Source organism: Drepanopeziza brunnea, assembly GCF_022702325.1.
Source record: "Drepanopeziza brunnea f. sp. 'multigermtubi' strain 214-2 chromosome Unknown ctg4, whole genome shotgun sequence".
Lineage (NCBI taxonomy): Eukaryota > Fungi > Ascomycota > Leotiomycetes > Helotiales > Drepanopezizaceae > Drepanopeziza > Drepanopeziza brunnea.
The window spans coordinates 1,764,464-1,790,231 of NW_027094067.1; the positions used below are offsets into that span (position 1 = coordinate 1,764,464).

The 25,768-nt window shown below is 47.6% G+C and overlaps 8 protein-coding genes across 8 annotated transcripts; 5 read left to right on the forward strand and 3 right to left on the reverse strand.

Annotated features, from left to right (window-relative positions):
- Positions 1–299: 299 nt before the first annotated feature.
- Positions 300–1,622, reverse strand: L3040_003288 (uncharacterized protein; the record flags this gene model as incomplete). The annotated part of the gene is made up of 4 exons (XM_007293690.2): positions 300–718; positions 770–1,056; positions 1,119–1,557; positions 1,610–1,622. The coding sequence occupies 4 exons, from the start codon at positions 1,620–1,622 to the stop codon at positions 300–302; spliced, it is 1,158 nt and encodes a 385-aa protein (XP_007293752.2).
- Positions 1,623–2,217: 595 nt separating this feature from the next.
- Positions 2,218–3,540, forward strand: L3040_003289 (uncharacterized protein; the record flags this gene model as incomplete). The annotated part of the gene is made up of 1 exon (XM_007293689.2): positions 2,218–3,540. One exon carries the CDS (start codon positions 2,218–2,220, stop codon positions 3,538–3,540), a length of 1,323 nt encoding a protein of 440 aa, XP_007293751.2.
- A 4,710-nt stretch (positions 3,541–8,250) lies between these two features.
- L3040_003290 (uncharacterized protein) lies at positions 8,251–9,513 on the forward strand (the record flags this gene model as incomplete). Its single annotated transcript, XM_066154408.1, has 3 exons — positions 8,251–8,299; positions 8,348–9,046; positions 9,149–9,513. The coding sequence occupies 3 exons, from the start codon at positions 8,251–8,253 to the stop codon at positions 9,511–9,513; spliced, it is 1,113 nt and encodes a 370-aa protein (XP_066012373.1).
- A 2,369-nt stretch (positions 9,514–11,882) lies between these two features.
- L3040_003291 (uncharacterized protein) lies at positions 11,883–13,080 on the forward strand (the record flags this gene model as incomplete). The annotated part of the gene is made up of 3 exons (XM_066154409.1): positions 11,883–11,965; positions 12,024–12,340; positions 12,395–13,080. 3 exons carry the CDS (start codon positions 11,883–11,885, stop codon positions 13,078–13,080), a joined length of 1,086 nt encoding a protein of 361 aa, XP_066012374.1.
- Positions 13,081–15,765: 2,685 nt separating this feature from the next.
- Positions 15,766–16,296, reverse strand: L3040_003292 (uncharacterized protein; the record flags this gene model as incomplete). The annotated part of the gene is made up of 2 exons (XM_066154410.1): positions 15,766–16,014; positions 16,069–16,296. 2 exons carry the CDS (start codon positions 16,294–16,296, stop codon positions 15,766–15,768), a joined length of 477 nt encoding a protein of 158 aa, XP_066012375.1.
- Positions 16,297–19,713: 3,417 nt separating this feature from the next.
- Positions 19,714–20,852, forward strand: L3040_003293 (uncharacterized protein; the record flags this gene model as incomplete). The annotated part of the gene is made up of 6 exons (XM_066154411.1): positions 19,714–19,748; positions 19,823–19,940; positions 20,021–20,069; positions 20,154–20,204; positions 20,281–20,328; positions 20,773–20,852. The coding sequence occupies 6 exons, from the start codon at positions 19,714–19,716 to the stop codon at positions 20,850–20,852; spliced, it is 381 nt and encodes a 126-aa protein (XP_066012376.1).
- A 1,771-nt stretch (positions 20,853–22,623) lies between these two features.
- L3040_003294 (uncharacterized protein) lies at positions 22,624–23,973 on the reverse strand (the record flags this gene model as incomplete). Its single annotated transcript, XM_007293686.2, has 4 exons — positions 22,624–22,652; positions 23,100–23,148; positions 23,197–23,862; positions 23,917–23,973. 4 exons carry the CDS (start codon positions 23,971–23,973, stop codon positions 22,624–22,626), a joined length of 801 nt encoding a protein of 266 aa, XP_007293748.2.
- A 714-nt stretch (positions 23,974–24,687) lies between these two features.
- On the forward strand, positions 24,688–25,624 carry L3040_003295 (uncharacterized protein; the record flags this gene model as incomplete). The annotated part of the gene is made up of 2 exons (XM_007293685.1): positions 24,688–24,735; positions 24,791–25,624. 2 exons carry the CDS (start codon positions 24,688–24,690, stop codon positions 25,622–25,624), a joined length of 882 nt encoding a protein of 293 aa, XP_007293747.1.
- Between the last annotated feature and the right edge of the window lie 144 nt (positions 25,625–25,768).

The following is a 25,768-nucleotide window of genomic DNA, read 5'->3' on the forward strand; positions in this document are numbered from 1 at the left end:
GCAGAGCAAACGTGGAACAGAACAGACAATGGCACCGCCCCCGAAAAGTTCTGCAATGCTTGCCGATGCGCTCCAAGCCTTTGACTAATAATTGTCGACCCGAGCATTGGTGTTGAGACAATACGTTAAAGGTTGTCGTCAATGATTTTTAGCGCCAGTCTGCTCGCGAGGCTATCACAAGGCTGAACTTATGCCTGAGTTTATGGCTGAGTTTATGGCTGAGTTGAAGGTCACAAAACATTCGATTCTATTCACCCTTGTTCAATGATACGTTGATCTCATTACGCTACTCTAATTCTTTAGCCAAAATTCTGCTTCGCTAAAGCCTTGAGCATAGCCATGGTCCCCTCTTCCTTCGTCCTATACTCCTGCAATCTCTCTTCTCTCTCCGCCATCCTCGCCCTCAACATCTCCTCCTTCCTCAGCTCCCTCTCATTCTTCTTTCTCTCAAATTTCTCTTTTTCCTGTTTGTAACTCTCAATGCCATCCCCGCCACCCATCAGCTCCCTGTCTGGGACCTCCGCTGCGCCCGGAGACTTCTCTCTGAAAGACTTCATCTTTTCATTGACTTCTTTCTTCTTCTCCAGTTGCCGCTCTCGTGTTCCTGCTTCGGCGCGGGGAAGGAGTTCATCTAAGGCAGCCTTTTGTTCTTTTCGATCAACTTTGCGAGCATATCGAATATCGTCTCGCCGATTCAGGCCATCTTCGGCATCCATCTCTGCAAGTACTGTTAGATATAGGCTATTATCGTCCCATTGGGAGTCCATACCTCTCTTGAGTTCCAAGTCATGCATGTTGGGAATACTCGGTCCCTTCTTTCGTCCTCCAGATCTGCTCTCTTGACCTGGCAAGCTGGGTCCAATGGAATCATCACTATCGCTGTCCTCCGGACCGATTTTTTTCGGAGACGGACTGGCTATTCTCCCCTCTGCAGCCGTTGCTTTAGGATTCAGGCGTTCCTCTTCTCGCCGTTCCAGTTCGGCTCCTTCAGCGGATTGCACTGCTTTCTGCAGCGTAGTAGGATCATACCAGCCTTCTGATAATTCTCCGCGATTCCTCTCACAAGTTAGTCACGCCCGCTCTATCCAAGAGTAATCTGACAGCGATGGAGTCCTTACCATTTGCCAACGAAGCTCTTCCATCTACCCCTCACCTCCGTCTCGTCCATGTCCTCCAAGTATCTCTGCTTCTGGATATCCAGATACAGCGCGAACATCGGTTTGAATGCATCGTAATCGCGTTTCACTAATTGTCGCGAATTGAAGGGCAGGTCTTTGGCGGTGATATTCGGGGAGTGCTTGCGCTTGTGACGATGTCTGGAATGAGGAGAGCGCGTTCGATGCGAATGAGAGTGGTTTCGGCGTGGAGAGCGCGATCGATCGTCTCGATAGTGGTCGCCCTGGCGATGATTTTTGCTGCTGTCGGCCATTGCGTCCTGATAAATCGATGCGGTCTGTACGCTGGAGATTCTTGGGCCGCCGAGGCTGACATTTCGAGATGTCGCCCGATACCCGACTAGCGCCAAATGGCTACCGAGAAAACATTGATTTACCTTGTCTATTGTTAATGGTCAGTGGAGAGCCCGACGTTTACAAGGCAGCGCACTGACTTTTATCTAGCATGGACAATGTTTTCCTTTCGATTGGACTGGTAAGCTGAGAAGCTTTTATATCGAGAAGTGAAATTCGGGAGTCGCATTTTACTGTACCAACATTCAGGAAACTGACGGCTAGATCAAGCTTTTGACATCTTCATGGGCACTCTTCCATGCCAGTCCGAACAGGATGAGTAAGGGTGCAATGTCCAAGACTAACCCTAGCGCCCATGACTACTACCGGTACTGTACAGACTCACCGGTTATAGACACCATATAGGTACCTCGTTGTCCTTCGCCCATTTGATGAGTTGTACAAGCGCATAAAGTTTCCTGGCTCCATCGACCAGATAGCGAGCGCCATTGAACAGACTGACATCCGAGTGCCAAGTCACAAGAGAAATGTCGGCTCCACCCCCACTGTACGGAAATCCGTAATTTTCAGTATCCGTATGCACGGTGAGGATGTTTTTGCCTTCATGTATCTGCAATTGAGTCGGTCAAAATTAGCCAGCGAGGCTGTTGGTTTTTTTTTTCTTCTCCTTTGCCTATTCATATCTGAAAATTCCCTCCCATCCCGAGTCCCAGCCTATTTTCTTCATTAGCAAGCTGCAGAGGTCGCAATGGCTACACCTACTCCCAAATCTATCCTGATCCTGGGCCACGGGGTATTTGGACTTTCCACAGCACATGCCCTCTCCCTGCGTCCGTCTTTCGCCAATACAAAGATCACTATCATTGATCGTTCACCATTTCCTTCCCCAGATGGCTCCTCGATCGATTCCTCACGCATAATTCGCGCCGACTACCACGATGCAGCATATGCTAAGTTAGCTGCTGTCGCGCAAGATATATGGCGTCAGCAAGGCCCAGACGACCTGGGCGGTCAAGGAAGATATACTGAGAATGGTCTGGTGCTGGTGGCTAACAAGGGCCAACAAGGAGAGGAGTATGTGCGACACAGTTTGGAAAATGTGGCCGATATGGCCAAGAAATCTGGGGATGAGAAATCAGTGCGGGAGCTGAAGTCAAGCACTGAAATCGAAGAGGCGCATGGAAGCGGCGGTGGAAGTGGTGACTGGGGGTATATAAATACCAGAAGTGGATGGGCAGATGCCGAGGCCGGCATGCTGTGGTTAAGGAAGAAGGTTGAAGCCTTAGGGAGGGTAAATTTCAGGCAAGGGGAGGTGGCTTCTCTGGTGAAGGATGGAAAGAGAGTCACAGGTGCCAAATTGACCTCCGGAGAGGTCGTGAGTGCAGAACTGGTCGTTGTAGCGACTGGAGCTTGGACAGGAAAGCTCGTCGATTTAAGAGGAAGAGCTCAAGCTACAGGCCAAGTCCTTTGCTATGTCGAAATTACAGCAGAAGAGCAAGAACGTCTGGGGAACCGCCCCGTCCTGCTCAACATGAGCACAGGCATGTTCGTCATTCCACCGGCGAACCGCATCCTCAAGGTCGCGCGACATAGCTATGGACTTGCGAACCCAACCCAGATTCAAAATCCTGAAAACCCATCGGAGACGATCACGGTCTCACTTCCCAAGACTACGCACGACGATCCCAAGCTATGGGTCCCTATAGAAGGCGAGATAGCCTGCCGTCAAGCTCTCCGCGAGATGGTCCCGAGTCTCGCTGAACGGCCCTTCATCCAGAGCAAAATTTGCTGGTATACAGACACTCCCAAAGGAGACTTTATCATCACCTATCACCCGGATTACGAGGGCTTGTTCTTGGCTACTGGAGGGAGCGGTCACGGCTACAAATTCTTGCCAGTCATCGGAGACAGAATTGTAGATTGTGTAGAGGGCAAGTGCCCAAGCGAGTTCAAGGAGAAGTGGGCATGGCCGAAGGACTCAGTTGATGTCGTAGTGACGCTGGATGGCAGTCGAGGTGGGAAACCAGGGCTGATACTAGAACAGGAGCTGAGGAAGGGAAGTAAGCTCTAGTGGGCTATCTTCGTCCGATGCCGAAATGGATGTACATACTTACGAGTGATGAACAAGACCCTTACATATTCACATATGCTCTCTGCGGTTGGCCTCCGCGTTCCCATTTGTTCGTGCTTTTATAGTACCTCCGCGTAGGTCTTCTTCTAATCGTAAAAAAATGCTTCGGAAGATATACCCGTCTGGAGGGTGTAGATGTGTTCGTTCTCATCAGAGCTCCTGTCCATTGGGCGTGGTGCGCCGGCCTCCTTTCCCCAGAGGCTAGCGGGAGGTGGACGGCTTTCGTTGGCTAAAGGGTATGCTCCTAAATTGCAATGGGGCTGAAGATTCCGGGGAAAAGGAAGAAATTGCTCTAAGCAATAGTACCCCTCGTCGGAGTACACTACGACCGTATACCGTAAACTGGTGAAAGTCGTTTCGGGTCGGACCGAATGGAGCAAGCCACCGGCAGAGTCTATACCTACTTAGTCAAGCGAGCTGTACTACGTATATGGGACCTTGCCAGAATGAGAAGCTGAATGTAAGCAGCACTTTTAACTGTGACAAACTTCAATCCATAGCTGTGATAAGGTTGCGAATGCTTTCATACTACTACTACGTACTACGTATTTTCTTATACTTGGCTCAAAGGATTCTCTCGTCGTTACAGCGTATCCTATGGAGAATTAATAATCAAGCTACAAAGCTTCTGAAAGAGTACGAGCGATACGTTGAGCATTTCTTAAGACTAATTCACCGAGTTTCCGTATACTTTATCTTCGGTTTGGGCTTTTTAATTTCATTTAAATCGATTCCTTCTTAGAATGATCTTGAACTTGGAAGAGACCCCGATACCATTCAGTTTCTCGATGGCTATACTTATGCAATTAAAGGAGTTAGGATCGTAGTTTGAAAGAATAAGCGTAATTTTTAGATTGAGCGAAGAGCTACTTTGATCTAATACTACGTAGTACGTACATCTTTGCCGATAGTGCTGTTCAGCACATTGAGACTAAGATCATCTAGGTATCATAGAATTTCAATCGATAAAAGAGATTAAAAATTGAAGCTTAAAAGAAGGCCCGATATCACCTTCAAGTTATGGTCGAATTCGATAAGATAGCATGTGGGATTGCATTGCATATTATAAGACCTCTTATTTTTTTTAAAAAAAAAATCTCTTGAAGGATTCGGCGTAGAAATCGGCATGATCCCTTTTGTAGCCTCACTAGTCTGTTTCAAACTCTCGATATACATATTAATCGGGTTGATCGAAATCGTTCTTAAAAAGAAAATAAGGAGATGCTACTATGTAGACGAATAAAAAGCGAAGCTAAGAAGTGTAGAGAAGTGGTCGTTGCCGGATAAGCGAATCATAACCACTGATATTATACCAATCAAGGCAAGTAAGCGTCCAAGCTAATGAAAAAGAGATTGTGATAAAGTCTTTCGTCGATACATGTATCGTATTGGTATGGCTCTATGTACCACGGTACAGGCGTAATTGTTACACCCTTCAGGGTAGATTCTCGCTGTTTTTATAATCTTTTACTTTATCAGACTGTATACCACCCTTCCGTCGCGATTAAAAAAACGCTGCCTTCTGGTTTTAATGAAAGGAACAATTCTATCCTTCTCGATTGAATCCTACGCTTTTAAACAACTCTTTTCGATCGAAGATAGCTTTAATGTGCTTTAAGATATTTCTCTTGAATATATCGTTTATCTACTACGGTACAGGCGTAATTGTTACGCCCTTGAAGGTGCCTCAAAAGCTTAGTTTCCACTTTAAAGCCCCTGGTTACCCTGCCCCGAGGGTTGCCTCAAAAGTTTAGTTTCCACTTTAAGCCCCATGGTTACCCTAACCTTACACCGTCTCGATCGAGTTCAGATCAAGAAATAAAGCTGGCTATTCGATCGGCTCGATACTACAAGCTTTTAAAACGGCTAGTACCACTACAAATCAGATAGCGTATCCTTTAGTATTATCTTACTGAAATCTTTATTCGAAATAATTGTAAAAAATCTTAGTAACGATTGATATAATAATTGTTAAACAACTTTTGGAATTCATCGGTTCCTATTTTTAAATTCGATCGAGTTTCTCAGAAATTGTGTTTTAAAACATTCATTCGATTTTGGCTCCTCGACGTGTAATACCAGTATTACTACGTAAATTCCCGATACTTTCTCGGCTGAGCTTACTTTCCGTCGGTAAAACAATAATTTATCTCGATGATCGTCGGTCTAATCAACGTGTTCGCGGGCTAACGTTAATATATCGATAGCGTATTGCAAATTAAAGGCGTGCTGCAAAAAAAGAGGAATGATTGGATACACTAGATATGCTGGAAACGAAACGAGCTGAAGAGTAAACTCTAAGTGTGGCATGAAGCATTCAATACGGCAAATGCCAAAGCGATTGCGGCGCAATAACAAGAAGAAGAAAAAAAGCTTCATATGTTGTATGTAAGCTAGAAATAATGTAGATGTGGCAAGGAAATAAAGTCCTTCGTTCTGCTGGGCGGCCTGCTACACTCGGTTAGACCCGGAACGACCTTCACCAGTTTATACGGTGTATCACCTATTAGAGAAACACCCTTTCCTTGGCTGAGCGAACATGAATGATGACGCTGACATCGGGAGGTAGGCAGGCATGTCAGTTCAAGGATCAGATGAAGAAAGGGATCTGCAAATCTCTTTTGCAAACTCTACTCGTGCTGCCAGCAGATTTGTCACCCATGTACGTAGTAGAAAATCATCCCAAATATAGAGTTCAATATACTAATTTAGGCACAGCCAAGCATAGGGGGCGTTGAAACCCCTTTCCCCAGTTCAGAAAGATCAACGCATGGGGACAGATATCGCATAAACCCGACAAATTGGCTGGCGCGCGGGGCTGCCAATAACGTATAATCTTGGTCTTCTAACTGATCAGTGCGTTGACTGCGCAAAGGGCCGAAATTGATCTAGTAGTACTACGACTGTAGATTCAGTTTGAAGGGTTACAAGTCAGGGGCAAGGGTTGCGGGGGTAGTACTACTACTACTAGTTGTCAGTTGAAAGCTTCGTAGTACGTAGTATAAAGGTTATCTTATCGACAATACTACGTACCACGGTACAGGCCTAAGTATTAACCCTCGAGGGTGCCTCAAAAGTTTAGTTTCCACTTCAAACCCCCTGGGTACCCTACCCTCGAGGGGTAATACTTACTTACGCCCGGGATGTAGTAGTATATCACTGGGGAAAAGAAAAACCGTTCCTTATTTGTTTCTAAGCTTTTGTTCATCACATCGATTAACAAGCTTTTAGAAATCGGGGAGCAAGGAATTCTTGAAATGAAATCGCGAAAATGAGACCTCGAAGCTGGTTGCGAAGTTGTATTGATGTTGCGATTTACTATCATTCGCGTTTGGTTACTATCTTAAGTCCAGTTTCGAGGACCTATTTAAATCGCAATGCGGAAGATAGTTCGTCCTATCTTTGTTGCGGAATGGGTATCCCTACGTAGCAGAGTTCAGCTGATCGTCGAAATAGGCGAATACAAGATTTGAGGACTTACTTTTCCCCGCTTCTTATACGATAAGGTTTTCGAAGAAGGTTTACCCGTAACGTTGTTCTAAAAAGTCTGCGAGTCGGTTTCCAATAGAGACTTTGATACTGAAATTATAGGTCACTAGAAATAGAAAATGCTCTTTTGCAGTTTCTAATTTCAAGAAGATGTTCGAGGTTTCGAGGTTTTAATTCGGTCAATTAGAACCCGAAAACATCCTCGAATTTGGACTTCGTAGAGTTACCCAACGCGCCCTTACGCAGTATAATTAGACTGCAGTCGAATCAATATCAAACGTGTCGTCAGCCCTCTTCCAGGAACCTGCTTGGTGTTCTCTCTCTGGGCATCGATGCTGTTGATATGGAGTACCTATTTCTGTTCCGGTTCGATTGCTTTCAGAAAGCAATCGGGCCGAACATTACGACAACCCATTTCGAACGTTCTAGGAAATCAAAGGCGGCTTGTATTTACTTTATTGGATGTGATATAGCCATAGCCATTGGCAAGCAACGACATAAAGCTCATAGCGAGTGGTACTTGATTCGCAATTTATAAAATATGTAGATCCTTTCAGGATCCATAGCATTTGAAAGTTCCCACGCCTTGACTACCAATAGACGGAAAATTGCGCTCACATGAAATTTTTGGCGCCGACTCATTGGACGTACTTGAGAGTTGTTGACACCGTGCACGTAGTCATGATTTTTAAGCGAGGACTTTGTATCTGACCGATATCTGGGAACAGATGAGGCTTATTTCAAATCCATGGTACAGCGAGGTTTTAAGCTTTCTGCGGGTTTCGAGGGCATCAAGCAAACGTGCGGGTCAAGTATTTTTATTTTTATCTCGCTATGGCCGCTCGATGGGAGCGTCAGCCGCTTCTCGTACGGGCTGGGGACCTCCCGTGTCTTGACCGTTAATTACCGCCGGCCGATACGTTCAGACCATGTCGCAGGCTTACCCTCATCATATCTTCTGAGGTTTTCATACACCGACTTGTGATTCAGGGGGCTGGGGTTGAATTAGCATGTCCTCCAGGATTAGGGGTCTAACCATGTACGAATTCAATCATCCCACAAGTTTGCCTCGACGGCGCTTCGGATTAGTATAGATAAATACCATGGAAACCACTCTTCCAAAAGTTCTTGTCAGCCATCCTCCGGGTTCCAGTCGTCAAGATGCAGTTCTGGAAGTTATGCTGTTCAATCATTACACTCGCTTCTACAGGCAAGCTTTCCGATTCCAAGTGATCTGTTCGATTTCTAACTTGCAAAGCCCGCTCACAAGCTGCCCCGACTCCTGCCAGTTTTGAAGGGCAGCTCTCTCATGTTAATCGCCGGGCCTCACGACTAGAGGCGAGAACAGGCATGCAGTTACGCATTCTCCCCGTTGGAGCCTCTATAGTCTTCGGGACAGGCTCGACAGACGGCAATGGATTTCGCCTTGGCCTCAAGACTGCTTTGATGTCATATGGGAACGATGTCCAGATGCTTGGAACCCAACACGGAGGTAACATGACGGACAACAACTGCGATTGCTGGCCAGGCAATCGAACCGACGAAGTCGCAGCCAAAGTACAGGCTGGGATGTCCTCCATCTCACCCAAGCCGAACGTTGTCCTCATCCATGTTGGAAGCAACGATCTCCGCCAGAAAAAAGACCCCGCAGTCATGGGCGAAAACCTGTCAAACTTTCTGGATTACCTGTACCAGACATTACCTGCGGCACTGATCGTCGTATCGACCCTACTCCCCAACAGCGCGATCGAAGCCGGGGCTGTTGTCTATAACGCAAACGTCCGCTCTATTGTTGACGCACAAAGCCGACTAGGGAGAAACGTGTATCTTGCAGATGTGCACATCCCCGAGTTGACCCCGAGCGACATGTTCGACTATGTCCACCCCAATGACATCGGATACGCGAAAATAGCTGGCATCTACGCCCGCAAGATTCAGGAAGTCATAGGAAAATTAGGTACGAGGTGCACCTGCTGCTCAACCACCAGCCACACTACAGATCTCTGCATTCCAGCCTTTTCCGATTTAATCTGATCAAGCTTCTGACCTCTTATCCTAGTTCCTCGTGCGTCAGCGGTCAATCCGCCTTCCTCGACGTTGTCGTCTTCAACACCTGCCAGCGTGTACCCGAGCACAGTGACAAGCTACACATTCTCACAGACTGCAATTCTCGGCGTGCCATCTGGCACCTACACCGAACCAAGTCCAACACCGAATCCCTCTCCCACCGCGGAACCGACATATGCGATGGGCTCCGGTAACGGCACCCTCAGCATGGTAAATGTGACAAGTACCGCACTCCCAAATCCCGTGCAGTATGTCGCAAAAGGAGGATCGACCTCTCTTTACCAGCGACTCAGTCCTCTCGAAAGATTCCTCGTGCAATTGGTTGGGATGACAATGGCATATGCCATAGCGCTATAGTCTGAGGAAGAGGATATGCCTTATGCTGTAGTCACCACTAATGGGACCTCCTCCAACGTCCACCGCAATAGCTGTGGCGTCGAAGGATCCCTAATACTTTCTCTCACGTTGTCCATGGTGTCGGAATACAGCCGGACAGCAGACCGCGCGGTAAAGCAAATTTTGGCGGGAAACCAACCACCAACAACACACACTCAACGGCCGGGTCTGGACCGATAACCACGGGACGTGTCTCTTTTTCTTCTAATCCAAATCTAACTAAACTCCCACCTTTTAAAAATTCGAATCTCTCGAGGTTCACTCAGACTAAAACAATCAATCTTCAATGAAATAAAAATTAATCTTCAAACTCAATCCTCGGGCCGGGAAGCGGAGAATGCAAATCAAGCGTCGTCGTCGTCAAGCACGAGCACGTGTTCCCGTTCGCTTAAATCCCTCCACCTCGTGCTCCTCCCTGTCCCTTACGGCCCGACGCTACCGAAACGCTACTCACTGGAGTCGTGGCGCGGCGTTGGCGTGGTATGGTGTGGCAGGGGGAATTCCGAAGTCGTTTGTGTGCCTGCCATTACTCTGCAGAAACCAGCAGAAGTTGACAAGCACCTACCTACTCACGTCGCTTAATTTCTTCTTTTCTTGTTCCGTTGCCCCCCGGCGGCGAATGCATCGATTGAATTGAATTGAATTGGATTCGGGGCATTTGTTCGCCGATCTGGAGCCTCTCTCTCTTTCTCGTGTAATGAATTTATGAAAAGTAATGCATTGGGAAGACCAGTTTACTCTCGTCTACGGCCTTGTGGAAAGAGGGGTGGAATATAATTATAGATATATGTATATATTCAATAGATCTTTTCGGCAAATTCTTACATTCAGCTCGGAGCGCGCTAGTATATCTACCGTACGTTGCTACCTACGCCAGGTCTTTCCGTCGGCTCTGTACATGAAAAGTAAACACCACGTGCTTCGATGTTCAATCAGCTGATCTGATTTAACCCCGCGATATCCTGGTCCTCGCTAAATTCCGATCAATTTACGTACTGTAGTACTACGGTATACCGGTACTCGTACAGGGTGTAAGCAGAGGTCACATGTGGAGGCTGTGCGGAGGGAGTATGCAAGCCCTGAGGCCGCAGCAGTCTTCTCCTGCATCAGCATCAGTGCCTCAGTACCACCCAACCAGTCACTCCATCGGCCGGATGAGAGCGTCGCAGCCGCAGGCGGAAGGAGATTGTCTGAGTGACTGCACCGCCGAGGCTTTCTGCGGGGTGAGAGAAGAGAGGAGGAGGAGGAGGAGGAGGAGGAGAAGAAGAAGACGTGGCAAAGGTTTGGTTTGATTCATCCGAGGTAGGTATGTATGGCGATGCTACCCGGTATGTACCGGTGCAACGCCCAATATCAAGGCCAAGCCCACGAACGAACGTTATGTTCGAGCGGAACGGCCTGCAAACGCAAACAGCCTTCCTTCATTTACCGTACTCTGTATGGCAAGGCGTTTTTGGCTTCGGCGAGCCGTAATGTGTCTCGGTAGACAGACTTACGGTATTGGGGGTCGAGCATGGGTTCCGTTAGGCTGCTCGCCGAGTAGGTAGGATTTTTGGCACCAGGGGATAGTACGTGTACGCTTGCCTGGACTGGACTAGACTGGACTAGGCTGGCCTAGACTGGACCGGACTCGACTAGATATTGGGAGTTGGAGACAAGCGAGAGGATGCTCCTAAGAGTTGAGCCTCAGTACTTACCGATAGAACGGTAAGTAGAAAGACATCCATCCCTCGTCACCGTTCCTTCCCCCTTGGTACTGGGAGTGAGCGAGTTACCAGCAGTGATTTCATGACGGACTTGTCACCATCCAAAGCCCAAAGCCAAAGTGGAGCTCAATCCCATCCAATCCACATTACTAGTGCCAATACAGCCACACTATTCCCGTATCTCCCTAGCGCTTGCTCGCTGTGACTCATTTCTCGCTACACCCGATTTGGCCTAACGCGGACCCTTAGCCCTCAGGCCGCACGGCCACAAAAAGATTCGTCTCCCCTCCCGCACTTCTTCGTTACCTTCTCTTTTTCTCCCAAATCCCCATCTTCTTACCCACAAACATACAACCACAACAACTTGAATTTCAACCCCCGCAACCACAACAACCAGAACCCAACAAACAATCTCAGAATAGCGACGCACGTCCACCATGTTCTGAATCCAGTCGTTCCGACTACTCCGGTACCCTCAGTCACCATTTCGTCCCAACTCACCAACCAGTACCCCACCTCCACAATTTTTCCCTCACCGGAAAATCTGTCGTTCCACGTAGCCTCCAGCTTCGCAATTCCCGACGACTTTAACAACTCTCCCGCCACCACGGATTCTAACCCAAGATGGCTTCCCTCCAGTTCATCGAGCCTGCCGGCACAATCTTCTCAGCAACCCCAGTATCAGGATCTCTCCCATCGCGAGCCCAGTCCGCAATCGCAACATCAGGACTTCGTTCTGTTCGGGAGCTCTCCCAGCGTTCGCAGTACCCCTAGTCTGTTCAACACGCAAGCCACGCAAGACCAATATCGTCGACACTCAGCCCATCTCAACTCTGCCCAGTCTTCGCAGAATCAACGAGTAACCGCGATCATTCAAGCAACTGGACATTCTATCACCCCATCGGTCCTCACCAATCGGTTTAATCTCCCTGCGCAGAGTCCTCATCAGTTCTACGCTTCCTCCGCGTCCCCGTCTGCCGCGACCTTGCAGCGACAGCAACCGCGACAGACTCGTCCTCAAGTCCCCCTGTTTTCGCAATCAACTGGCAATATCCAGCAAGCGCCCAACATGGTTATGCAAGGTATATTCACCCACCCATTACCTGCGAACGCTGGTGACTCACACATCCACGCAGATATGGACCTTTTTGAACAATTCACCGCCTTCACGGGTGAGGCGATGACTCAGGGCTCATTTCCTTCCGCCCACTCTTCGCCCGCCGTGCCAACCACGTACGATCCACAAATGAACCTGTCTTCCTCAAGCTCCGCCAACATGGATACTATCTCTCCTTCAGACTTGCACCGCGATACCTTCGGGACTGCTCCGAACTCATCTGCTTTCACGAATCTGACCACTCCCGAATCGCAGTACTACCAGTCGCCCGATTTTGGACAAGTTGACGCTCCTCCCTACGACGATCGATCTGTTACCGGCGACGCATGGTTTCCTCTCTTCCCTCAGGATAAAAAGGCTGAAAAACAACAAACCCAAGTCAGCGAGTCTCCTCTTCTGCCGGAGGAGGAACTCGAAGTTTCAGAAGTACTCCGTCATCGTCGCTCTGCCACTGCATCTACTCAGCCTAGTGCTGGCATCCGAAAGCGAGACAAGCCTCTCGCTCCAATCGTTGTTGAAGACCCCCACGACCCGGTGGCAGTAAAACGAGCGCGTAACACTCTGGCTGCTCGCAAATCTCGACAACGCAAGATGGAGCGATATGTGGAACTCGAAGATGAAATCGAAAAGTTGAAAGCTGAGCGTGACCACTGGAAGGGCATGGCTTTGAGTCGGAATACACCCTCTGGCGTGCATCAGAGTTGACACGCTTTTTACGATACACCTCCGCCTGGCAGCACCTCACATGGATTGGGGGGAGGAGCTTGAGGCTCCTGGCCCTCGGAGACAGTGGTAGCACGCTGCAGCATAGGAGAACAGCAATGACGCTACTGTCGTGGAATTTTTTGGAAACTTTCCTTGTACCTTTTGCGTTTTTTTAACTGGTGGTTCCTGAAGGAGTTGTCCAACACCTAGTTCACGAAGCGTCTTTCCACGATGGAAATGAACATTCTTGGGCCTGTTGGGAGGACCTCGGACCTTGTGCAGGTTCTCTGGCTGGATTTTCTCGAAGCGTTATGGCTGTGGTGTCTCCCCTCTTTTAGGGATGGTGACCGGCCTTGTACTTTGGTACACCTGATACAAAGCGTTGTTTACAATCTCATACTCCACTTCCCTCCCTGCTTTTTGAAAAGTGTGCCTGTGATGATTTCCATATTAATTCTTCTATCCGCCTCTACTTTCTCCTAGCTAATGTAGCAGAATTTTCAAAGTGTACAACAGTCACTGCGTTCTCCCTGATACCAATATGTTTAGTCGTCGTCGCCGCCATTAACAAGCCCATCGTCACATCCTCGCGCATGTTTCCTATTTTCATGCCATATGTCATCACTATGAAACATTTCCAACAGAACACAAGCTCTCCTTCTCTTCTTGTTAAAAGCCGCTGCAAATACCCCCACTCCGATCTTCAACTCAACACACAATCTGCAGAGACCCTCACCGAAAAATCCAGTATCCCCTGAACCTGATAATCTCAGCCTATTCGTACCGCACCAGTCGCACCTCAGATAAGACAGGGCAGGACGGAGCAAAGACGGAAGGACGTACAACAACGTTATGGCTCAGCTAATTATGCTGGATCGTGTCCGCGAGCCAATTTGTAGGCAAGCGAGCTTGCTCACGGAAAGGCCGCCCTGCTCCGTGTGCTCCTTCATCTTGGACACTCACAAAAAACCACACGGTGGCGGTGAGAACATTGTCTATGCGCTTCGGGATCATAGGGGAAGGGACATTTGTATGCGCATTCAACGCCATTCTACGGAAGGGACTTTATACGTATTGACGAATGAAGTCAAATTCCGGAAAGCCAGCGAGACTTGCGGAATCACAGGCTTCCAGAAGGTCATCAAGTATGCCCTCGAAGGGAACGACCTTATACATGCTCCATTTATTACGCTAGAATGGATACATGGCATCAACCTTCGTTGGACGGACGATTATCCTATAGATGTTGGAGATCGGATTGAGTTCTGCGCGCAATAGCCAGGATAACAATCGACCTCCTCAAGATACAGAAGCATGGCTAGTATTTCTCCCAGAACAAAACTCGCAGCATCGCTAACTTCTATAAAGGCACCTCTGCAAGAGAACATGTCAAAATAAAAATTATTCGCAAGATAGACCGAGCAGAACGTCAAGAATATAGGGGTGGGGATGTCGAAGGATGCCGCAGACAGTCCAGCTTGATAGAAAAGTAATGGATCCCGGCTCTCGACGATGTGCCTTACGTACTCGTCCATGGCGACCTCAGTCCTGATAACATTACTGTTGATGAGAAGTCGGGCGTACAAAGGTACAGAGTCTAGCATTTTGTGTGATACTTACTTACTGCCTATAGCGTGATCGATTTAGGGTGGGCAGATATAGTTCCGCTTCAATTTGCTGCAGTATATCCACGCTTTTTTACCCACGAGCCGGTCCGGATTTGTTCTGGTCCATTACACACATTACAAAAGTCGGTTTTCGATTGGCAGAAGAAGAATACTACTGTAAGGAAACGAGACAGGCAAATTTATCTTGATTGTATCAAGGGGAGAGCTTTTGAAGGTGGTATTGCAAGCGACTATCAACAATTACTTACTCGCTCCGACGAGAGCGGAAGATACTGGTGGTTCAAGGCTATAAGCGAAGCTAATATTCACGAAGAAATGTGTGCTTGTGACTGGGATAATGTCAAAGAGAATGCTTAGGAATGATTTCAGTTCCCCAATTCACGTGTACACATTTATTACAAGTATAACAAACCTGTTGAAACAGATACCACTTAGGATTTCGGTTGCTTGTCCAAGTAGTAGTATCAATAAGAGGTAACGCGAATTACAAAGAGTAAACAAACAGACAGTTCCAAGTACGAGTAATTTGTATGATCCGAATTGAATACAAAGTTGAGCACGAAGCTCCTATCTAAAGAGAGATACAAAATCATTATGTAGAACCCTTTATGCGTGGACCTCCAGTGAACTACTGAAGCCATGATCCTCGAGACCCAGCGTCGCTCCATCACACGATCCTAGTCCTGTGAATTTCCTGGATCGCTTCTCGACAAGCTAATCCTGTCATACTAATGAAATTACAAACAAGTGAGGCTTTCGCCTGATGGCTCTTCTCAATAACCGAATCCGAGATACAATCACGGGAGCGATCTTCACAATCAACAAGACTGTGTGATTATATGGGAGCCGTGACCTTTGTGCACGCCGTTACATTCTGGACAAAGGCACCTGCAGCCACGCTTGGTGAAATCCTCTGTGAAATACCATGCTGCTTCCCGGGCCTTCCCAGCTGCAAAGATCTCGCCCTATTCATAAGATATTAGATCTCGCATGAGAGAAAGTCAGAGGTGGGAGTCTGCTAACCTGAGCAGGAGTCAGGTTGATGTTTTAGTGCGGCCTACGCCAACCTCACCTCCACACGGCCCGAAAATCCATCCCCAGGGTATCGGGTCAAGCCAAATAGCCCCTTGACACCGTGCTCGTTCACTTCCGTTGAGAATATCTGGAAGAAGGATTGCGTAGAGAAGACGAACTTCTGAGAGTTGGGATCGGACCATTGAGAAGCCTGGTCCAAATTGGTAATGCCTGAATTAAGCATAAACTCAAGAGGATGTAGCTGGAGCTGGTCGCCACTTTGCTCGAGGTCCTAGGTAGTTGTGGTCATGTTTGATGCTAGATCTCCCTCGGGTTTGATGGGGACCGATGTGCCATTGAAGTCCACGAGACGACCTCCAGGCTGGAGGGTAAAGTGCTGATGGAGGAGTTGTAGGCCAAGAAAGTTCTCAACCTCGTGTTTTTGGAATAATGGTGCCATGATACCAGCAATGAAAGCTTTGCCATCAACTGAATCAAACTTCAGGCCGGCTTCTGTGAAGCTTGGAAGTTTGTTGAGCGTATCGGTCTTGTAGTCTGAAATTAAGACCGCCATGATGGAAAGGAAGGTTTGGTAGACTACATGAATGTTTCATAGGACAGATTTTCAAGAATGGGTCTCTGATAGGGAACTGACTGGGTTTTATATATGAGTCTGTCCAGCGTTCCAGCTCAAATACTGACAAAGTCTGAAGACAGCTGCCTAAAGCGACTATATGAGCTGCATAAGTTATACAGCATCTCAAAATCCTATTAGCTCTTCGATTCGCATTAGGAAAGAACGAACGCCTTACGCAGAACAAAACCCTTGCCGGCCTTGCGTTGACATCACAGTGCCAATGATAAATAGCGAAATACATTGGAATTAGTATATTGCAAAACATTAGCATATACTTTCATACTTCCCGAAATTATGATCGGAAGAGGCATGACTCACTTGCATTTGATTTTATTTCATTTCATCTCACTACTCATTTGGCGCTAGGGCGTATCTATTCAAACACTACGTATGGATAGTTTGCATAGTGCACTAATCGCGTCACGCTCCTTTATGAACGGCTTAGTCCCATTCCCTAAGGTCATTACAATTCTGTATATAAAACAAAGCTAGGAAGGACAAAAACCTGCAGGTGGTCCTCCTCATCCTAGCCAAAAATCCGCCTCATCTTCACCGCGATAGCTGCATCTACGCCCGCCCTGCTCATCTCGGTCTTCTTCATTATTACCATGCTGTACACTGCCCCCGCAGTGCACATATCTATCGGCAGTGTTTGTCATTATTCTCTATATTTTAGATTTTTTGTCCAGTGGCGTAATATCAGGAGACCTCAGATATACACCTATCTCCAGCGATCCTTGATCAGATTATTTATTACTGGTAACGCAGTACTTATTTCGTAGAACCAGAAAGAAGCCAAAATGTCTTTACTACTGCCTTTGACAGCCGTAGCAATCGAATAGCGAAAGGCAAATCGGTTTTCGATAAAAGCAACGAGATAGATATAATGCTTCTAAGCGAATTGAGGTTGATCTCTCTTTATATTACGCCTATCAAAAGCATCAAAAGCATTATTATATTACTACTTAAGAGTACGCTTGATACTTAAAAAGAAAGATGAAAAGAAGAAAAGAGAACTAGATACTAGAGATAAGGTCTTATAAGCAGGCGTGCCAAGACGGGAACCTGAGGTCACGAGGTAACGTGTAACCCATACACGTACCCAAGGCCTCGTAACCTGCCTTGCGGAGTAGCGTCGCTTCCACCGTAACATTTGCAAGGTATCTTACCGGGGCTGAAACCAATCAACTTACTGTATAAATATCCAGCTTTGAAAAGTATCTTCAAGCCAGTTTTTAGTTTATACAGTGGAGTTGAAAGGGCTTTGAGCCATCTACTACGTACTACGTCGCAGGCGTAAGTATTACCCCTCGAGGGTATGGAAAACAGGGGGTTTAAAGTGGAAACTAAACTTCTAAGGCACCCTCGAGGGGTAATACTTAGGCCTGTACCGTGGTACTACGTAGAAAGTTCTGTAGACTTACGTAGTAATATGAAAGGCCTCGGAAGGCAGGCAGCCTTTTATTCGCGACGGTTGCGAAGCGAGGTCCCCTGGCCCCGGAGCTTGCGAGGGGCCGCTAAGGATAATTTTCTTGTGTCTGAAACCAATCTTATCAGATAAAAAACTCGCTATTTATATTGTACCTGTATGAACTCGAAATGTTATACTACTACTGTATATGCGTTTGAACCTCTTACCAAAACTAGCGCCGAAAATACTCGCTTCGGTCTTATGTACGACGTTGGATTCTACTCGCTAATTCATCTTTTTTTTCTCGCTTCTCTTATCCTTGCTGGCCTCGCCGTGCACGGCGGGCCTGCTCAAGCTGCATTTTACACCAATGTACGTAGTACTACGAAGTATACGGTATACTTTACGGAAAAGTATACGGCGTAGGTAATTCGGAGATGGTTTTGATTCACTTACTACGTACTACTATTTAAAGCTGATTTTGCATCAGCCAAGCTAACAATGATTAGAAAGGTTTCGTAGCTTCAATCATAAATCAGCTATACTTAGTATACGCGGTCTATTCCCTGGAGGCCCTCCGCAAGCTCCGGGGCCAGAGGACCTCGCTTCGCCTCGGTCGTAGTGCAAGGCTGCCTTCCGAAGTCTTCAACATTACTTGACGCTATATTAAATTTCTATAAGAAATACGCTCTAGAAGGTTACAGACAAAATGTAACGCTTTAGCCCGGCCGCAAGCTAAAACTTGCGACCTTCCGCAAGCTCGGGGGTAAGGTTTCCGGACTTCGCTACATACGTAGTAATATTCGTAGCTACCATTGTATGATTTATAAAAATAGCTTCTTCTACCGCGATGCAGCTATCTGTTCTTCGAGCATCTAGTTTATAGAAGTAGCAATGGCCTTTCTTAGCCTGGTGCAGCTAGCCGTCTTTCGAGCATTCAATTTATTATAATACTTCTTTTCAGCTCGGTGTAACCAGCCGTCTTTCGAGCATTCGATTCGTACTCTCCACCCCCCCCATGAACAAATGTCGAAAGTATAATTTCGTGAGAGATCTTACCAGGGCTTAAACCAATCAACTTACAAGGATTCAGCTTTGAAAAGTATCTTTGAGCCAGTATTTAGTCTATAAAGTGGAGTTGACAGGGCTTTGAGCCATTAAGAACCCACCGCTCTATGATCTATGGGCCTACATTGGGTCCGACATTTATTCATGGGGGGAGTAATAGCTTTTTATAGCGCGATGCAGTCAGCTGCTCTTCGAGAACTTATTACATAGCAATAGCCCTTTATAGTGCGATGTAGCCAGCCGTTTCTCAAGCATTTCTTTTCTCATTATTAATCAGTTATTGATTAAGTAGTAAAAAGGAAAAGAATACATAGTTGATGTTATATATAAATCGAGAAGTAACCGAAGTGTTGCACGTAAGTAGAGTACATAAAAAGAAAAAACCTTTTTTACGAAGTACCACGGTACAGGCCTAAGTGTTACAGCCTGAGGATGCCTTGAAAGTCTAAATCTCCACTTTAAACCTCCTGGTTGCCCTACCCTCAGGGTGTAACACTTGCTTACGCCTGTGACGTTGTTGTAGATTTGGTTGGCAAGTATACGTAAAGAAAAAACCTTTCCCTTTTCTATTACTAAGCGCTTGATTGAGTTTTTAGTGCTCGTCAATAGCCCGAGCTCCAATGGATATACGTAGTACTAGTAGTACTCAATCAACGTTTCCCTTTTAACCTTCTAAGTCAAAGTGACCGCATTTTTGATCGTTTACGGTCTTAGCTAAGATCTACATTTAGCTCAATCTCCATATTATTTATAGAACACGAATATATAAAGTCTTTCACTCATCCGCCGTGCTATCGTCGACAGAACAATACTCGATTCCTAAAATCCCCCCCCACCCCCCAAAAAGCCATTCATCAACCCTTTATACTATCAAGATGGTCTCTATCAAATCTTTGCTTACAGTGCTTTTGTAGGTAGCCTATCCAACCTGTCTTCCTATATCTTGTATAGCTAGCTAGCTTGCTGACTTGCGTATCGCTTTAGTATCTCTGCCGTGAGCGCAACGCGGCAAACATGTGTGTGTGGAGAACCGTCCGAAACCAAAGCCGTTTGCGATCTTTTTGCCCAAGCAGATGCCCAGTGGAATGGTGGCACCCAGGAGGTAAGTGGTTCCAGTTTCAAACTCCACAATCACATCGCCAAATACATGTGTGTATATGCTGACACTCGTGATTCTAAAAGTGCTTTGTTGTTAATGGGGACGTCGGCACGTCTTACAGGATCAAATGCCGTAATCGCGGAATCGGAATCATTGGTTCATGCCAAGACGTCACCAGTTAGATGGAAGCTTCAACGTTTCATCGTAGCAAGGTAGCAAACGATGGCGAAGAAGTCTTCCTCGGGGGTAGGGCCTCTATTGTACTAGGTAGGTAATAGCGTGCTTAACTATCTATTTATTTTTGCCAATGATATTTTTCAGGAGAGTACTGACAGATATTCAGGCTACGCCGAAGGGACCTGCGAAGGAAATCTCGGATCTCGTGGTCATGGTGACGAGAAAGGGGGGAGGAAGGCGGGTTTCTTTTTTTTTTTTGTGTGTGTAGAAAGATCGTAGCTAGTTCTGTGAACTCTGGCTATCCAAGGCTCCTCTGAAATTCTCTTCGGTAGTGATAAGTACCTCGGTCTTTTCTTCTCCAGAAACCAGATGCGCGCTCTGAAGAGCGGAGAGGGGAAAGATCGGTTCCCAAGTGGCCTGTTCATTCATTCGTCCCAGCTTAGCTATGTATGCATGTGAGGCTTTTGCAAGCGCAACTGTTATGGGGATGCCAGACGCTTATACATTTTTAATCGCTTGATAAGGACTGTCTGTGTATGGTGCTGGATATAAATATAAGCAAGGTATGTAGTAGTCCCTAGATACTTCGCTGGCTGGGTATGTACGTATTGCTTGGCTTGGCTTAATGCCTTGGATCGTGGCTAATGCCTAGGTGTAGCCCAACAGCAGTCTTGGTATCCTTTAACGGTTCAGATTGTGCTACTGTATTTCTTCGAAGGGATTCTCTACATGGCCTGATATCAAGTTTGTACTCGGGATCAACACCAATCCCCAAAAGAAAATGCTCAACCACCGCACACAGCTCATCATATCTCCAACTCGCCGTCAGCCGAAGAACAAGACAGTAAGAACCAATGATCCAGTGCAATCCAGTCCAGTAGCCCAGTCTACATTTCTCAGCAGCCCCAGGCGCAATTCATCACAGCTGCTCTTTTTTTCCAGATGCGCCGGCCGAGAGAATTTTCGTTGGCGACCTACTTGCGTTGGCTTTTCCAAGGATTTAGGAGATGGGCAGCGCTCAAGAGCTAGATAGAGAGGGAAGGGGGGAGGAGAGAAACGGTATCCTCAACCTCGTGTGCGAAAAAAAGACAGAGGTTCTAGCTTGTTCAAACACACCGAGGAGAGCAGATCCAGACGGACGAATACTAGAAGGAGCATACTGACTTATCACAAAATTTCCGTGGCGAAGACTCGAATAGATAAGAAGCAAGGAAACGCAACCACTCTGGCCGCACCCGCGATTCCCAAGCCAAGTGTCTCGACCATGTGCTTTCACGTACTGTGAGATGGGAAACTTAGGCCCTTCCATTATCTCTCCAACCTTTGTTCTTAAGCGAACGACGCTCGTTCGTTTGTTGGGTAGTTTGCATGGTATGTAGAGTATTCTCCGATTACGAAACACAGCCAGCCGGTCAGCCGGTTCAGCCTAGTCTCGTCCTCGGCGACCCGGCCGGCGGCTGGCTCCTCACGCGACCTAACCTATCCAAGGGCAACGGTAGCCCCTTTCCTCGAGACAACTGGACCAAAACAAGACTCCCAAGGTATTTTCTGAAAATCACAATTCAAAAAGAACCTTCAGTGCCTTGCGATGAAAGTCAAATCGCAAAAACGACCATGAGCGCAAACCACAGGTGGCAAAAGGCACAGGTGACATGAGATGTCAGGCATGGGAAGATATGGCATGGCTTACAAAGCCCCGCTGCCCAGAAGTCATGTGCGTATGATAATTGAACTTCATATCAAACGAGGTTGGGCTGCTCTGGAGCCAACTAACTAAGACACCTCGAGGTAGATATTTCGGTGCTCCGGAAAGTTCCAACTTGAGCCACCAACTAGTATTGCACGCCTCGACCAAACATGCGGCGCTAGACATATACATTGAGGCTGACATACGTTATATGTTGTCTGCTTCGAGTAAGATAACAAAAAGGAATGCAAGGAGAAGCAACGTAGGAACGAAGATACCAAGAAGCAGGAGAGCTTGACATGAGCCGTACTTAAGAGGCAGATCGAGGATCAAACGAACAGAGGATCGAAACGAACATCACCAATATTCAGATTAAGCTTAAGTAGATAGGTAGCACGCAGGTTCTATTCTGCGCAACTATCTCCCAAAAAAAAACCTCCCCATGCTAGCACGTAGCTGTAAGAGAGCGGCAAATGTGGTATCATGTGCGAATCGGTCCTCTCGTGTCCGACGAGGGACCCTATCCGGCCAGAAGAAGTTGTTGAAGTTCTCCCAAACGCCAGAAGCACCATGCTGCTCTCTATGATGCAGTGAGTGATTCCCGGGCAAATCAAAATGCCGCTCCTGAGACCTGCTTGCCTTATCTACGGTCTATGTTGAAAGACTTTTATCTTCCTGATTCGTGCCGCCTCACAAACTCCCTAAAACGAAAAAAATTTCTAGAGGGAAAGAGATCCTGTCAAACATAAAACCAACGCTACAATGAACTCCGCCCCATGGCCCGCTAAGGTCGTTGAGACCATGCACTTTTTTGTCGTCAAATCATATCGCCGTAGAGGATGTTGAGTCATCTACCATATTCGTAACAAATGTGTAAAGATGGGGTATTTAGAATTTCAGGGTCTTTGGCTTCTCCCAGCTGAAGTCCTGGCTGGTAAAATGGCCATTCTTGGCAGTTTTGAAGTAAATTGGACGGGCCAAGTCAAGTTCCTTGACGATGACACCTGGACGGAGGTCAAAGTTGCTGTTGATGATCTCTACGAGCTCAGCGGAGGACTTTTCGGAGGTGCCGTAGCTGTCAACGTAGATGGAAAGTGGCTCTGCAACACCAATGGCATACGAGAGTTGGACGAGTGCACGGCGAGCCAGCTTGGCGTTGACCAATGACTTTGCGATCCAGCGGGCGAGGTACGCAGCGGATCTGTCGACCTTGGAGAAATCCTTTCCGGAGAATGCTCCACCACCGTGAGCACCCCATCCACCGTAGGTGTCAACAATAATCTTTCGGCCAGTGAGACCAGCATCTCCTTGAGGTCCGCCAATAATGAAGAGTCCCGAAGGTTGAATCTAAGCTCGTTAGCAAAAATATCAGGGCGAACGTGCGGAAATACTCACGTGGTAGACGGTCTTTTCATCCAAGTAGTTGGCAGGGATGACTTTCTTGACAATCTTCTCCAGGATCTCCTTGCGCAGCTCCTCGGTGGTGATGTCCTCGCTGTGCTGAGCAGAGACAACAACGGTGTCTACTCTGATTGGGACTACAGCTCCATTGTCGTGCTTGTACTCTATAGTGACCTGGGTCTTGGTATCGGGTCGGAGCCATGGGAGGCTTCCGTCTCGGCGAGCCGCGGCCATGGCAGCATTGAGCTTGTGAGCTAACTGAAGGGTCAAGGGGAAAAGCTCTGGCGTCTCGTCGGTAGCATATCCGAACATGATACCTTGGTCACCAGCACCCAATTGCTCGAGAGCCTTCTCGTAGTGCAGACCTTGTGCAATGTCGGGAGATTGCTCTTCAATGGCAACCAGGATGTTACAAGTCTTGTAATCGAAACCCTTCTTCGAGTCATCGTAACCGATGTCCTTTATGGCATTTCGGATGACCTTTTGGTAGTCGAGATTGGCCTTGGTTGTGATCTCACCGAAGACCATGATCATACCGGTCTTGGTGGCAGTCTCACACGCAACCTTGGAGAGTGGGTCGACGGCGAGGCAGGCATCGAGAATTGCGTCGGAAACTTGATCAGCAATCTTGTCCGGGTGGCCCTCTCCTACAGACTCGGACTGGAGACAATGGTCAGTAATCGATTGCGCGCGCAGGTCAGAGAACGAGCTTACGGTAAAGAGGAAGTTCCCTTGGTTGTGATGGGGCTTCACACCGTTGCTGGTAGACATGATTGCGATATGTGAAGTGCCAAAAGGTGGGAGAAAAGAGGAGGGAGAAGAGACAAGAGAGAAGAGAGGAGAGAGAAGAGAAGGGAGGTTCTCGAGGTTTTCTTGTGAGGAGGGAAGAATTCTCTAGGCGGTGGAGCTTGGTATGGTTAGTGTAGAGAGACAAGACGGAGTACGCGAAGCTTGAAGAGGGGTTTTACAAAGAAAATGAGGGGCATTGGGAGGATTCGTATTGTTTGCCATGAAGTCGCCAAAGGCATAAATTTGAGACGCTAGACCACATTCAGCCCGACCAGTGCCCCTCACCAAAAGAAATTTTGGATTGCGCCATCAGTCACCGCCTTTGGCTCTACGGAGTACGGATAGGCTCTTCGTATGGGGAGATGGCCGAGATGCGTTTCAGTGCCAGCTATCTATCTCACCCTCAACATGGAAATTATTCCACTTCATAATTAATCCACTCGCTTGATTATCAGGATCCAAGAAAGTGCTGCTACTAGATACCATCATAGCGGTTCCATCGCTACCCATCCAAGTTCCAGCAAACCAAACGTGTGATCCCAGCGAAGGCCGAGAAATCCAGCCTTGTATGCAAGGCATCAATATTCAGCCTTCTCAGTATTCCAAGGAAAAAATAAAACATAAAAGTATAAAAAAAAAGAAAGGCTGACAGACTACATTCCCACCCCCACCAACCACCCCCCAACATCGATAACCATGAGCAAGTTCGGCGTCATGGTTATGGGTCCTGCCGGTGCTGGCAAAGTGCGTTTGGTTCCCCTCTCCGACACAATTAGGCCCCATGCTAAAGACCAAGCAGAGCACCTTCTGCTCGTCCCTCATCACCCACCTGCGCAACAACCGCCGCTCCTGCTTCTATGTCAACCTCGACCCCGCCGCCGAGGACTTCACCCACCAGCCCGATCTCGACATCAAGGACCTGATCTCGCTCGAAGATGTTATGGAGGAGATGGGCCTCGGTCCCAACGGCGGCCTGATCTACTGCTTCGAGTTCCTGATGGAGAACCTGGACTTTCTCACCGAGGCCCTCGACCCCCTGACGGAAGAGTACCTGATCATCATCGATATGCCGGGCCAGATTGAGCTGTACACGCACATCCCCATCCTGCCTGCGCTGGTGCGCCATCTGACGAGGACTGGGGCGCTGGATATCAGACTCTGCGCGGCGTATTTGCTGGAGGCAACGTTTGTAATTGACCGCGCCAAGTTCTTTGCCGGGACCTTGAGCGCGATGAGTGCGATGATTATGCTGGAGGTGCCGCATGTCAATATCCTATCGAAGATGGATTTGGTGAAGGGGCAGGTGGGCAAGAGGGAGCTGAAGCGCTTCTTGGATCCGGACGTCACACTCTTGGACGACGATCCGACTGGGGGAGAGGCGGATACTGGAGAGGGTCAGACGGCGGATTCGAAGACGGTGATGAAGGGTAATAGCTTCAAGAGGCTGAATAAGGCGGTCGCAGGACTGATTGACGCCTTCAGCATGGTGTCATATCTACGGTTGGATGTGCAGGATGAGGATAGTGTCAACAGCATCTTGAGCTATATCGACGACGCGATCCAGTTCAACGAGTCACAGGAACCGAAGGAACCTAACGACGAAGTAGACATGGAATATGGCGATGAAGATTGATAATGTCTCCCCGGTCAGGTCTTGGATTCGGCGTTCGGAATACGGTGTGGCAGCACGGAATGCATAGCGTAGGCGTTCATTCATTATGATATCCTGTTCTGTACACCCACAGATACATTTCCGTTTCCCCCAAAACCCAACGCC